General features: G+C 42.0%; 1 protein-coding gene across 6 annotated transcripts in view; it reads right to left on the bottom strand.

Annotated features, from left to right (window-relative positions):
- Positions 1–5,660: 5,660 nt before the first annotated feature.
- The window catches only part of MLH3 (mutL homolog 3), a 28,417-nt gene continuing 19,036 nt past the window's right edge, over positions 5,661–15,041 (bottom strand). For all 6 annotated transcript variants that reach the window (XM_034992236.1, XM_034992240.1, XM_034992237.1 and 3 more), the window contains 4 exons: positions 8,453–8,476; positions 8,268–8,346; positions 7,047–7,198; positions 5,661–6,033 (listed from right to left, as the gene is read on the bottom strand). In XM_034992236.1, the coding sequence (XP_034848127.1) occupies positions 5,911–6,033; positions 7,047–7,198; positions 8,268–8,346; positions 8,453–8,476 (378 nt within the window). In that variant the 3' untranslated portion in view covers positions 5,661–5,910. The remainder of the gene's footprint in view (positions 6,034–7,046; positions 7,199–8,267; positions 8,347–8,452; positions 8,477–15,041) is intronic.

Genomic DNA, 15,041 nt, shown 5'->3' with positions numbered 1-15,041 from the left:
AAGAACTGCACCAATGTGTATTCTTTAGGCTCCTTAGGACCTCAATTAAGCAAATCCCACAAAGCTATTTACAGGCCTCAGTTTTGTATTTCCCTCTCTCCCTTTTCCTGTTTGAGGAAGAGTAAATACTGGAACCGGAGAGCCTGATCTGAACAGGGAGAGACAGCGGCTCCATGTTAACTTCCTATACCTATTGGCCTTTGTGCCTGTCTCCCGCCCCTGCTTTCGCAGGCGAGACCCGGAAACGAAGGACAAAAACTTGTAGCTTTAGCTTGAAGAGAATTAATAGAAAGAGGATTCCGTGGATGTGAAAGGCTTCCTGGATATGCTAAATAAACCAAGTTAGAGAATTACTCAATACAGTGTGTAAAGACACTTTTCCCACGGTTTATATCTTCCAATTTGGGCGGAGGGCAGGAAAGGCACAATTCTTGGAACTCAAATAAGGAACAGAAATTCCTAATTTAGCCTCAGAAGAGAAGTCTCTGAAAAATACTCCACCAAGGAAAACTTCAGCGTAAAGTGATACCTCCAAGAAATACATGCCGGTACCCGTTAAGATCATACATTTCACAGATGTGCTTCGAAAATCATTTCTCAAAGCAATCCGTCGTCCCAGTCTTGGGCGTAATGAAGGCTGCCAGGCCCGCGGTTCCATCATCGAGCTACGTGACTCTGTAACCCCACATATGTAGAACTCAGTACATCCGAGCTGGCCATAAAGATAGTACCAGACGGTGATGTAATTATTGTAAAGGCCCCATACTATCCACCTGTCCTCGCAAAACTCCTTCTGCAGACATGCACCTCGCTGACACAAAGGAGCTCTTCTGAAATGTGGTTTGGAAGGGTTTTATATCTGGCCTACTTCGCTTTGAATTATTCTTTCATTCACCAAACAGCTGTTCCAGGTTATTGTGCAATGGCTAAGCAATTATTATTAATAAAGAGCTTATAGTCTAAGCTTTCAGTCTGTTGCACGATGGAGGGCCGCCTTTGAGCCTAAACCACACAACTCTGACTGCCTGATGTTTATATTAAATACTGAGCTGAAGAGAAGAAGCCTTTCGGGAGTGTTTTTTCAGGCATGTTACATTTAGAATTAAGACCTGCCTCGAGAAGAAGGAAGCTACTCGAAAACGTGACAAGATTCCTAAAATTCATAATGTGTATGTAAAATTCTGCCGTTTACCGTAAGAGCACGACGAAGGGGCGCCTGGGTGGCTCAGTCGTTAAGCGTCTGCCTTCGGCTCAGGTCATGATCCCAGGGTCCTGGAATCGAGCCCCGCATCGGGCTCCCTGCTCTGCAGGAAGCCTGCTTCTCCCTCTCCCACTCCCCCTGCTTGTGTTCCCTCTCTCGCTGTGTCTGTCAAATAAATAAATAAAATCTTTAAAAAGAGGCACGACCAAGTACCTTGAATAAATGATACACTAACAGTAGTAGTGAACTCCGACTCTGAACCACCTTTTTTTCCCTTTTGTGGGGGCGGGGGCGGGGGCGTGGATAGGCCACCACCACTGCATACTCCTTGCTTTTGCAGTAAATAAGATTAAGTTGTTTAGTCGGGCAAGTTGTAAGGGGAAAGTCAGGCCAAACCTAGCTCCTTCATACGGCTGCTGCAGTCCCACTAGCTTGCGGGCGCCACCGACACTCAGATCCCCCAGCCCGGGATCCGGTTACCTGCACTTTATCAGATGTTTCTGAGCACAGAGTGCTCTATGACAAACGCGGATGGGGTGAAAATGATCCAAGGGTCTGAAAAATCCTAAGCCAGGGGAAAGCCTCTTTTTTTCTTTATATCTCCACAAATCCTGATACATTTAGAAGGGACTCATACACTTAATTACTGAATGATGAATAAGTGGAGAAAGAGAAGGAAGGGTTTAATTGGTACCGATTATCTAGATTTTCGGTTTCCCAGACTTCCTCCTTCTGAGTCCACCTTGTTGCTATCTTCTTGTCGCTAAGCAGCTTCAGCTGAGAAAGGGTGAAAGGGCATGACAGATAATGGCAAACCCAGCGGTCAGTTCGCTAGCCTGCTTGTGTGAAGGTTTTCCTGGAATGGGGTGGCACTTCAGGTAGAAAACAGGTAGGAGGAGTCTGGCTCTTTGTTCCAGAAACGGCTCGTCCCGCTTCCTTCGGACATGCCGCCGGATACGCAACTGCGGGCGCCCACTCGAGGCTCCAGCCGAGTACGGCTGTCAGTGCGTTCTAGGAACTTAGAGGCTGCGTCTGTTCTGCTCACCGGGCATGGCTTCCTCGGCCCCCTACACATCGCTAGAACTTGGTCTTGGGCCCCCTCCTGCTCCGCCCGTTTTGGCTGCTTTGTTTTTTTCTGTACTGTTAGGTTCAGATCCCATCTGTTCATTTGTGTCTGACCTTTTCTTTGCCTTGCTCTGATGTGTGATTGCTAGAACCTGTCCATTCTCAACTGCTCATGGAGTTACAGATCCCCAGCTAGGCTCTGGATCTTTCCCTAGCCTTCTCCTCAGTCTCTCCCCTCCCTTCTATACTCTAAGCTTTGCCTTAAGCTTTTTTTTAAAGATTTTATTTATTTATTTATTTACTTTTAAAGATTTCATTTATTTGACAGAGAGATAGAGAGCACAAGTAGGCAGAGAGGCAGGCAGAGGGAGAGGGAGAAGCAGGCTTCCCGCCAAGCAGGGAGCCCGATGCGGGATTCGATTCCAGGACCCTGGGATCACGACCCGAGCCGAAGGCAGCCGCTTAACCAACTGAGCCACCCAGGCGCCCCTGCCTTAAGCTTTTCTGATACTAGTTCCTATTACCATCTATAGCCTTACTTTCTGACAGAACTGTTATTTCCCCTTATCCCAGTAAAAGCTACATAGCTGGAACTGAGTGACCCCTAAACCTAGAGGAAGTTATCGCATTCAATCATCAGTTTCCTTGTCCTCTCCCTGACTAAAGTTAAGCTTCTTGCAGGCATGCACCCTTATTGCTCAATAAAATTGTGATGAATATTCCCAAAAAAGGAACCCTGGAGGGTGCCTTCATTGCACATTGCATCTGTCAAGTTTTACTCTGAAATTAATGAAGTCTCCACCAGCCAGACTCTAATAAGTTGAACTGAGTTGACAAACTGGTAAGTCCCTCGCAAATTAGAAATATATGGGCAGCATGGGTTAACAATGGGAAGCCACGTGAAGGAGAGTGCCACGTGAAGCCACATGGACCTGGGTCTGAATTCTGACTCTCTTAACGGAAGGGGAAACTACTCTGAGGCTCAGCGGTCTCACTGTAAAAGAGACACTAGCTTGCTAACAGAACTGTTGTAAGGACTAGAAATAACGTACACAAAGCGTTGGGTGTATTTATTCTTGTTATTGAAGCCAGAAAACTTATTTACCATTCTCAGCTTTACTACTTACACTTAGTACCTATGTGATCTTAGACAAATCACTTAATATATTTCAGCCTTTGTAAAATGGGGAGCATAACATCATCTTATCTCACGGGTTGCCAAGAAATTCAAATAACATATGCAAAAATTATTTTATAAACCTTAAGGCACCATAAAGGTGTTAATGATTACTATCATGTGTTAGAAAACTAAATATATCTTTGCTCTATGGCAGGTAAGGGTGGCTCAGTCGTTAAGCGTCTGCCTTCGGCTCAGGTCATGATCCCAGGGTCCTGGGATCAAGCCCCACATCGGGCTTCCTGCTCCGCAGGAAGCCTGCTTCTCCCTCTCCCACTCCCCCTGCTTGTGTCCCTTCTCTCGCTGTGTCTCTCTCTGTCAAAAAAAAAAAAAAAAAAAATTAAAAACAAAACAACAAAACAAAATCCTAATAGGCAACAAAAGCAATGTCAGATATTTTTGGTTAATAGGTTGGTTTTATGCTGATGTATGCAACTGAGTTTATAAATTATTAAAATAGGATAATTATCTCTTCCATTACTTGAGTCAGGCTAGCCAGGAAGATTGGTTACATAATTTATGGAGAACTTTTTCTAATCCTCTGCTATTAAAAAAAGAAACAAAAAAACACGGTGATTTGGGATTATAGCAAAACTCTTTGAAACTGTACCCCATCATCCTACTATAAGAGGTATCATAACACTTTTTTTAATCCCACAAATTGGTCTAACCTAAAAAAATTTTTAAACTCCCAGGACAGCTGGCCTCCGTATAGCTCTGGTGAGTGAAGACAGAGGTCCAGAGGCCACAGCACCCCACTGGGCCTGGAGGCAGAGTCCCTGAGAGCCTTGCAAATCCCCTGAAAACACCCTCCTTTTCGAAGGTCATGTCTCTCAGTCTATGAAACCGTTTATATGTATTTAGAAGAATAAAGGCCATTTTTAGACAGTGGTGCCTATTCTTCAGGATTCCAATTACGTAATTCTACAAGGATCCCCTTGAAAACCAGTGAAGGCTTTTCCTGAACCTTCTCTGAGACACACACTAATGAATGCAATACTTCATTGCTCCTGTAAGATTCACTGCAGGGCTACTGGCAAACAAACTTTTCTTCCATGAGCACAAATTTGTTTCCTGTATTAAAAATGAGAAAAATCGTTCCATTGATACAAAGGCCAATTTGAGCCGGCTGCAAAATACAACAGTGGAAATTCTCACTGCAACGTCTTTCTCATTGTACAGTATCCCAATTGCAGTAAACACTGCCAGCTGGTTTTTTGCTTTTCTTTTTGTACTTCTATAAAACTTTAGTCTATTGAGTCTTACTAACCAGAAATCAAACCTTCTAAAAAGGTAGAGGAAATACAGCTTAAGGATGGCATAACAAGCAAAGATCAGTTCTGGTCCCAAATGAAATTATGAGGTCATTAGATAGGCATAGTAATAAAACCAAGATAGGATTTGGAAGGGACCAAAAGAACCATTGTCTCCTGAAAAAATGTAGAGAACATATCTGGTTAGGTTGAAAGAATAAATGCTGCATTTTGATATGAAAATTGCTTTCACATAGATTTTTAAAGTACCCCCCCAAAATTGTATTTTAAAAAACAAGTTCATAGGGGCGCCTGGGTGGCTCACTCGTTAAGCGTCTGCCTTCGGCTCAGGTCATGATCCCGGGGTCCTGGGATCGGCCCTGCATCGGGCTCCCTGCTCGGTGGGGAACCTGCTTCTCCCTCTCCCCCTCCCCCTGGCTTGTGTTCCCTCTCTCACTATATCTCTCTCTGTCAAATAAATAAATAAAATCTTTAAAAAAAAAAAAAAACCAAGTTTGTAGTACTTTCACCATTTTACCAATTGGGATATGAACAGTATCAGATTCTGAATGAGATTTTAAAAAGAGGCAATAAGACAACCAGGACAGGACTTCAAATTTTCTCTATTCTATCCTTGTCCTTGTTTCTCTTTACTAATAGTTTTTATCCCTAAAATAATCTAACTATAGGCCTGATGGAAGACTGCAGGGGACGTTTTTATTGGGTGTAGAGAAACTAAGTCTGAGATTTAGAATGTACAGCAGCAGGAGCAGGAAGTGAAGGAGACTGGGGGGAAGGAGGGGACCAATGCAGCGCGGCTTTGGGCTGTGCAGGAAGGCAGATAGCATCCTGGGGAGTTCAGTGTCAGGCAAATCACATCAATGCCAACTATAAGGCTGGAAAAAAATTGCAAAACCAAACCAAACCACTTCCACCCCCCCCCAAAAAAACTCCACAAATGAACCAATTAATCATTAAATTTTATCTCTAAATAAGTTATAAAAAGTAGATATTATAGGGCAACCTCCTGTGTCCAGGGCTGCAGATGAATGAACTAGCTTTAGCTTGAAGGGATCATCTGCTCAAGACTGACCGGTCACGTTGCCTGGGGGCACAGGCCAACTCAAGACTCTGCTGGTACCTGCGGCTCATGATCTCTGCAGAGGCATATAGGTAGCATCCCTTTGGTTCCTTACAGATCAGTAAATCTGTTCTCATGGTGGCTCACAAGGAGGCACGGATGCCTCCAGGCTTTGCCTTGTGTCACATCTTTCTGCTTTTCCAAAGAGATGCCAGGCCTGGGCCATTTTGCGAAGTTTAGCCAGATTGGGTTTAATCTGTGGGAAGAAAGAGAATAACTCCCGTATGCAGCATGAAAAGCCAAGGAGCATATAAAAATTTCCTAATTATGGCTATTCCAATCTGTTCAGATTTCTAATTTCTGGCTTCAGAAAAGGTGAGAGATTTCCTTAGGATAAGTGGGGACTGTAAACTGTAAGTCTACATTTCCATTTCTTCAGGAATGAGGACAAAACTTTTTTTCACTATCATGTGAAACAGTAAGTCTTTAATGGAGTAAAGTCTACTGGATGCATCAGAAAACAAAAGTACCAGAAAACTCCATGCAAGGAAAGACTTTCTAGCCCTTACAAGGAGAGGCAAGCAAAAGAAAAGATTTTGGAAAGCAGCAAGAGGGACATTCCTATGATGCTCTCATGTTCTGTTTCATTTAAGATTATAACAAGAACAGAAAATGTTCTTTAATTTAAACCACTCTGGGCCTTTATTGCATTATCCACATCATTGTTCCTGAGCTGCTGAGTAATCAAGGCCAAACCATAATGTGAAAATCTAAGCTTGGTTTCCTGCCTGATGATCCCCAAATCATAACTCTAGAGATCCTTGGAGATGGCTACCATTCCCAGCAAGGGCACCACTTCCAGCAAGTAAAAGTACCGCCAAGCACACGGCTGCTGAGACTGTATTTGCGAGCAGTGGATTTGCTGTGTTTCTACCCACTGTCTGGAGCCCCACAGAGAACTTCTACATCTTATTGAACCGACAGCCAGGAGGCAACAGATGTTCAGGGTATGTCAGTCTGTCCATGTGTTAAGCTTATAAAATACAAAGGCATCCTGCGTGTAATCTGACAGTGCAGCCTAAGCTCCGTGCTGAATTTGAGAGAGAAGATGAAATGGTGAGGTTTTATATAAATAAACTTTCAATGCATACTCTTCAAAACTCTCGTACTTTGGAGAGGATTAGGGTAGACTGCATTTGGCAAACAGGAGCTGGACCGGAAAGAGGAGATAAGCCTTGCCTCCTCCTCTCCTGTCGGCCGTCACTGTACCTGTCCTTCCTGCCCCAAGTGCTCCGTGTCGGCCAGTGGCAGCATCGAGGGCCTCCCATGAGCACACTGGAATGGTAGCTGGCACCGGGACAGGCCCTCAATAAGGCGGCGGCTCTCCTCTGGGCTCAGCCCATCATTAAACTTAATGGCCCCTAAAAGAAAGACAGAAACAAGAAGGTTATGGTGTGTATAGTGGGAAACCAATCCTGACCCTGGGCCAGAGCCAAATATCTGGGAAAAGTAAAAGGTTTCTTAGGCTTCTTCATGTGACTTTAACACTGCTTGAAATTGGCACTTACTGACCATGGATGAAACTAAGGCTTCAGGACCGACCTGTCTCTCAGCTTTTCCTTATGGAGTCATTGTCTTTCTAATCCCTCGAGGAGGCATTCCTTAACTTGTTAGGAGTTTGCTTTCAGAGTTTTTCTCAAGAGGCAGGGGCAATCTTTTCCTACTTTTTACAGGCTGTGAAATCAAGGTCATCTTTTAGCCAATCTATCACCAAGATCTCTGATTGTGCCCTACAATGTCCATTTTATTTGCTTTTTTCTATTTCCATAATAATCTTCCTGATCTAAACTCTCATGTGGTCAGAACCTGCCTTTATGCATGCATTAATTCTCTCGGTCAACAAATATTTGTAAGTATAGACTTCCTAGCAGGAGCTATGCCAGGCAGTGAATGAGACAAATGGTCTCTGCCCTCACGGGCTTATGATCTAATAGGTCTAATAGGTGAGAGACAAACATTAAACAAGTAATTATACGATAATTATAAATTTTTGTTGTAGGCTTCTGATTTTTCTTACCAGCCTAATTTCTTGGTATCCTTGGTATTCTTTGCTGCTCCTCATATAAGTAATTTGTTTCTGCCTTTGAGTCTGTGCACAGGCTTTTTTACCTCTTGTGGTAAACTTTCCCTTCTATCCTGTGAATCCATGTCCCTCAGCTCATTCAAAGCTTGACTCAAAATGCATCTCCTCCATGAGTGACTCCTCCACTCATATATGTCAGTCAGAATTATGGTCAAACGTACGTGTTGGTATTTTGCTTTGTAAAAGCAATTTTTAGTGTTCACTTTTGGTGTGTCCAACTTCTTGATCCAAATTGTACCCTCCAAGAAGTGAGTAGTAAATGTGCCTTCTACTTCTTTCATAACTGTTACACCCCTGCCAGTGCTTAGCATTTGGAAACACTTACTAGCTGGTGGGTTGAGTCTTACCATGGCAGGCCTGGGATGCCAACACCTTCTGGACAGTCAGTGGCAAAGTCCCTTGGATGGCTCCTGTGGTCTGAAGTAGCTAATGCATAAACACATTCTTCATTAATGGGACAAGGAAATGGGACCACAGAGCCTTTTGAGTGTGGCGCCTCTGTGTGAAACCCCCAAATAAAAGAAAGGCTTACCTCCACTTGTTCTCGAATAAATTCCTACAAAGCAGAAAGCAAAACAGGCTTTACTCTACTGTTATAATTGTCCTTTTATATCCTTTTATAGTTTAAAAATACACCTCCTAAAGAAGAAAGTTCCAGCGATATAGCACTTAGGTGCAAATAACTTATTTGTTGAGAGGCACTCTGAGTATGAAAATACCAAGACAATTTAATAGAACTCCTACTGAATAGGAGAATATATTTAGCTACTGAAACCTCCTCCAGAGATCACTCATAACTCATGAGGTTATGTAACTGCTGAGAGTAGCCTTGATGATTCAACTGAGTCTAAATATCAGGGAGGCTTCTCGCTAAGAGGCTGTTTGTATTTATGATCTTAGCCAGTATGAGTATAATATTATACACAAACAGAATAAATACATAACGATCATCAACACGACTGGGCACTGAGTCTGACACTCACTTAGATATATCATAAACATAAACAGTCACTTCAGTTCCCACAGGTTTTTTTTTTTTTTTTTTTTTTTGACAATTCCCTTCAGGTCAAAAAGCTTATTTTCTGAGGCATTTTGTTCAGAAGTTTCTCCTCACTAGCATCTCTGTCCCTCGGGTAGCCTTTTCAATAGTTATCCCTGCAGATGTTAATATTTACAAAAGGACTTCAAAGAAATTTAAAGCAGACGCTATTTTTCATGCTACCAATCTGTTTAACCTCTGGAGATGAAAAACTGTTTTGAGATAAGGCACATTTAATACTTTCTTCATAAGAAAACACAAGATTTTTTTACTCCTAGAACTGGTGATGTATAAATCACCTTCCTAAGAGTACAACATGATAGATCTTCTTTTTAAACCAGACTCAGAAAATTCTCCCCCTTTCCTCACATACATTCTAGTTCACCATGCTCGTAAATGAGCACAGTTACTAAGAGCTAGGGGATAGATACCATGTATTTTTCAAAAGCCATGTACTTTTCCAAACAAATCTACACAGAAAGATGTCTCATAATACCTGACCTACTAACAGAGCTCAATGTGGACAGTGATCAAACCTAACCTCTTTGCCATTTTCTCTTGTGCTTGTTCATCTGGGACATGTGAAATACCGTTTTTTAAGCCTGGCGAGGGGGAGATAGATCATATTCTCTGTTCATTTCACATTTTAATGGTTCAATTAATGCTAGATAATTTAAATAATATTAAAAAGGCGTGTTCATCAGGCTAGAGGACAGAACTTTATAGAAAATATTCATGAGCTTTCAACTGTTAAGATCCAAGTAGCTACCTCCTTTTTTAAGACACCAAAACTTCCAGCTTCTTCCAGAATCAACAAAATCTTTCCTGATCAGTGTGACTTAACATAGTCAAGATTTTCTGAAGCCATAAGTTTTATTTCAATTTGAAGTAAACTCCTTACCAGTAGTCTTTGAAGTCACTTTGAGAAAAGTTTTTATTATAATTTTCTGGTTAAATACTTAGGGATTGAATTACAATAAAAGATTCTAACAGATCCTATCTTTTGGATTTAAGACAGTTTGGAGGAAGAGCCTTGGAGAACAAGGCTGTGTTGGGAAAAAGAGCACTGCAGAAAGCAAAGCAAAGATTGTCTGATCAAAGGGCAATTTTGGAAGGGCTAAACTCTTGGTAATCCAAAAGCTGGCACTATTAACTGCCTCTTCCTCTCGAATGTCTTCTCACCCTTAGCCTACAGACATGCTTAAGTCTCTCCCATCTGAAAACAATCAAAAATCTTTCCTCAACCCTGTGTCCTGCCCCACTCTTCAGACTACCCCTAACCTTTAGCTATCACCCTCTCTCTCTTCTTCTGAATGCAGCCAAAGATCTTGAAAGAGCAACACCTAGCTCCATCTCCTCTCCCTCCACTCCCTCCTGGACCCATAGCAATCTGTCTTCTGCACCCCCACTCCCCGGAACAGATTCCACCATGGCACCACTGTTCTCATGATTGCCAAATCCAACTTTTCAAGCTTTATGGCTATTGTAGACCATTTCCTTCTTGCTTAAAACTTCCACTGGCTTTAGCGATATTACTTTTTCCTGATTTTCTTCCTTTCTCTCTGACCAAATATTTTCAATCATCCTTTCCAGTCTCTTCTTTTCAGCAGTAACTTTCCAGACCTATGCCAAAACATATGCACCCTGAATGCTGGTGTTCCATCAACTCCACCCTTTGCTCTCCTCTTTTTATTCTTCATATTCTCCCTAGATACTCTCACTTCCTCTAGACCCTTCTCCAGCTTCTGATATCATCAAAATATATACACTGTTAACTCCCAGATAGGTACATACAGCCCAGGCTTCTTTCCCAAGCACTAGATCTGTAAGTCTGCCTAACCATTAGCAAATCCCCATTTGAAGGCACATTCACTGCGTCTAAACCCAGGCTCATAATCTAACTCCCCAGCAGGTGTACTCCTCCTCCTCTACTTCCTTCTTCTGGCAATGGCACCACCATCCTTCCAGTCATCCAAGCTAGAACCTTCAGAATCCTATCTTATCTTTTCTCCTTTATCCCCTTTATACTTTCTATTGCTCAGGTCCTCTTGATTCTACCTTCCATCTTATGTTTCAGATATCCCTCCTCTCCATTCCCAATGCTATTTTTTTTTTAAAGATTTTATTTATTTATTTGAGAGAGAGAGAATGAGAGACAGAGAGCATGAGAGGGAGGAGGGTCAGAGGGAGAAGCAGACTCCCTGCTGAGCAGGGAGCCCGATGCGGGACTCGATCCCGGGACTCCAGGATCATGACCTGAGCCGAAGGCAGTCGCTTAACCAACTGAGCCACCCAGGCGCCCCTCCATTCCCAATGCTATTGACTTAGGCCCTCATCCTCTCCTATTTGAACCAGTGCAATAGCCTCTCACCTACTCTCCCTGCCTCAAACCTTTCCCGTATCAATCTATCACATAATTTATCCAAATTGATCTTCTAATTTTTTTATTTTTAGATATGACTAAAGCAATTCCGATTTCTGGAAAAATGGTAGACTGAGTTCATGTGGATTTGCCTGTGCTCCAAACAGAAAGAGTTAGAAATAAATAAGGAGTAGAAACCACAGCGAATTAAACAGGACACTATGAAAAAAGAACAGAGAGATCTGAGAAAGAACCTAATCATAATTCTGGAAGTAAAAAAATACAGTCACTGAAATAAACTCAGTGGATCAGTTAAACATCTGATTAAACAGCAGGTGAAGAGAGAATTTAGTTCACTAGAAGATAAATGAGGGCATTTCCCAGAATGTATCACAAAGAGGTAAGACAATGGGAAATATGACAGAGAAGTTAAAAAGGTAAGGTCCAGTAGACATCTGACAGGATTTCAGGAGATGAGAGAGAATGGCGGAAGAAGTAGTGCTTGAAGTGATAATAATTGTATGTTTTCCAAATGGAAGAAGCATGATGAATTCTCAAGAAGGAAATGGAAACAAGATAAATCATGGGGAAATTGCAGAACACCAAAGGCAAAGAGAAAATCTTAAAATCCACCAGAGAGAAAATCAGATTACCTACAAGATAATGATAACTAGGTTGACAATGGACTCCAATGGCATATAGAATGTCAAAGTAATGGAATGTTCTCAAAATGCTGAGGGATGACTGACAATGTGGAATTCTGTTTTTAGCTAGACAATCATGCAAGTGTGAAGGCAAAAATAAAGACATTTTCAAAGACAGTTTATCATTTATGGACTCTTTTTTTTTTTTTTAAAGATTTTATTTATTTATTTGACAGAGAGAGACACAGTAAGAGAGGGAACACAAGCAGGGGGAGTGGGAGAGGGAGAAGCAGGCTTCCCACTGAGCAGGGAGCCCGATGCAGGGCTCGATCCCAGGACCCTGGGATCATGACCTGAGCCGAAGGCAGATGCCCAATGACTGAACCACCCAGGTGCCCCATTTATGGACTCTTAAAAGAACTTTTAAAAGATTTTGGTAAAAAGAAAGCCGAACACGGAATGAATAGTGGGATTCAAGGACCAACAGTGAACAAAGACTCTGGTGAATATTTTGGTTAATCTAAATAAACATTGGCTAGCCAAATGCAGAAGAATGAAGCTGGACCATTTTCTTACACCATACACAAAAATAGATTCAAAATGGATGAAAGACTTAAATGTGAGACAGGAATCCATCAAAATCCTAGAGGACAACACAAGCAGCAACCTCCGTGACCTCAGTCGCAGCAACTTCTTGCTAGACACGTCTCCAAAGGCAAGGGAAGCAAGGGCAAAAATGAACTATGGGACTTCATCAAGATAAAAGCTTTTGCACAGCAAAGGAAACAGCTGACAAAACCAAAAGACAACTGACAGAATGGGAGAAGATATTTGCAAATGACATATCAGATAAGGGGCTAGTATCCAAAATCTATAAAGAACTTATCAAACTCAACACCCAAAGAACAAATAATCCAATCAGGCTATGGGCAGAAGACACGAACAGACATTTCTCCAAAGAAGACATACAAATGGCCAACAGACACATGAAAAAATGCTCAAAATCATCTGGCATCAGGGAAATACAAATCAAAACCTCAATGAGATACCACCTCACCCCAGTCAGAATAGCTAGAATTAACAACTCAGGAGACAACAGATGTTGGCAAGGATGCGGAGAAAGGGGAACCCTCCTACATTGCTGGTGGGAATGCAAGCTGGTGCAGCCACTCTGGAAAACAGTATGGAGATTCCTCAAAAAGTTAAAAATACAGCTACCTTACGATCCAGCCATTGCATTTACCCCAAAGATACAAACGTAGTGATCCAAAGAGGCATCTGCACCCCAATGTTTATAGCAGCAATGTCCACAATAGCCAAAGTAGGGAAAGAGCCCAGATGTCCATTGACAGATGAATGAATAAAGAAGATGTGATATATATATATATATATATATATATACACACACACACACACACACACACAATGGAATATTACTCAGCCATCAAAAAAAGAAAGAAATCTTGCCACTGGCAATGATGTGGATGGACCTAAAGGGCAGTATTATGCTAAGTGAAATAAGTCAATCAGAGAAAGACAGTTATATGATTTCACTCATATGTGAAATTTAAGAAACAAAACGGAGAAGCATAGGGGAAGGGAGGGAAAAATAAAACAAGATGAAATCAGAGAGGGAGACAAACCATAAGAGACTCTTAACCGTAGGGAACAAACTGAGGGTTGCTGGAGGGGAGGAAGGTGGAGGGATGGGGTAACTAGGTGATAAACATTAAGGAGGGCACGTGATGTAATGAACACTGGGTGTTATATAAGACTGATGCATCAGGCGCCTGGGTGGCTCAGTTGGTTAAGCGACTGCCTTCGGCTCAGGTCATGATCCTGGAGTCCCGGGATCGAGTCCCACATCGGGCTCCCTGCTCAGCGGGGGGTCTGCTTCTCCCTCTGACCCTCTTCCCTCTTGTGCTGTCTCTCATTCTCTCTCTCAAATAAATAAATAAAATCTTTAAAAAAAAAAAGACTGATGAATCACTGAACTCTACCTCTGAAACTAATAATACACTATATGTTAATTGAATTTAAATTTAAAAAATAAAATAAACATTGACTATAAAATTAATGACTGCTAAGGAGATTAAAAACAAGGTGGAGTTAAAATACTGAGCAACAGCATGGAAGATGGGAGGGGAGTGCTGGAAGATAAAGGGTTGTAAGGTTTTTGTACAGTTCAGGGAGAAGAGAGAAACAAATTACCTGAAAGTTTGTTAAGGCTGAAATTCAAGGCTAATCTAAATGAATACAATGGAATATGTAACTTCTAAACTAGCAGAGGGAAAAAAAAGGAGAAATAAAGAACACTCTAATAGAAAACCATAAAGGAGGAAAGAAAAGGCAACAAAGACAAAATAAATTGTCTGTTGTAAAAAATAAAGTGTAGGGCGCCTGGGTGGCTCAGTCCATTAAGCATCTGACTCTTGATCTCAGCTCAAGTCTTGGATCTCAGGGTCATGAGTTCAAGCCCCACAGAGGGCTCCACACTGGGCATGGAGCTTATGTTAAAAAAAAATAAAAGTGAAACACATAAAGTAAGAAGTATGGTTCTCTTCAACACCTCCAATGCTACATCCCAGCAGCAGCTTTCCAGACCTTTACCAAAACATATATGTAGAGGATGAAATGCAAACTACTTAGCAGAATATGCTGAATCCCTTTATGACTTGGGCTTTTTTTTTTTTTTTAAGATTTTATTTATTTTTTTGACAGAGAGAGACATAGCGAGAGCAGGAACACAAGCAGGGGGAATGGGAGAGGGGGAAGCAGGCTTCCCGCAGAGCAGGGAGCCCGATGTGGGACTCGATCCCAGGACCCTGGGATCATGACCTGAGCCGAAGGCAGACGCTTAATGACTGAGCCACCCAGGCGTCCTATGACTTGGTCTTGATGACCTATCTAGCCTCATCTAGTCCACCACCACATATATATCTTCATTCAAGCCATATATACAGGTAGTTCTCTAAACACAGGATCTGCTCCGTGTTTCTGATATCGGTTGTTCTGTCTAGAATGTCCTTCTCCACTGTTCTGTACTTGGCAGGCTCCTACTGTTCTACAAGATTTT

The sequence above is a fragment of the Mirounga leonina genome, unplaced genomic scaffold, assembly GCF_011800145.1.
Source record: "Mirounga leonina isolate KUSES-001 unplaced genomic scaffold, KU_Mleo_1.0 Mir_82, whole genome shotgun sequence".
Classification (NCBI taxonomy): Eukaryota; Metazoa; Chordata; class Mammalia; order Carnivora; family Phocidae; genus Mirounga; species Mirounga leonina.
The sequence above is the reverse complement of the archived record's forward strand: the minus strand, read 5'-3'. Positions and strand labels throughout refer to the sequence as shown.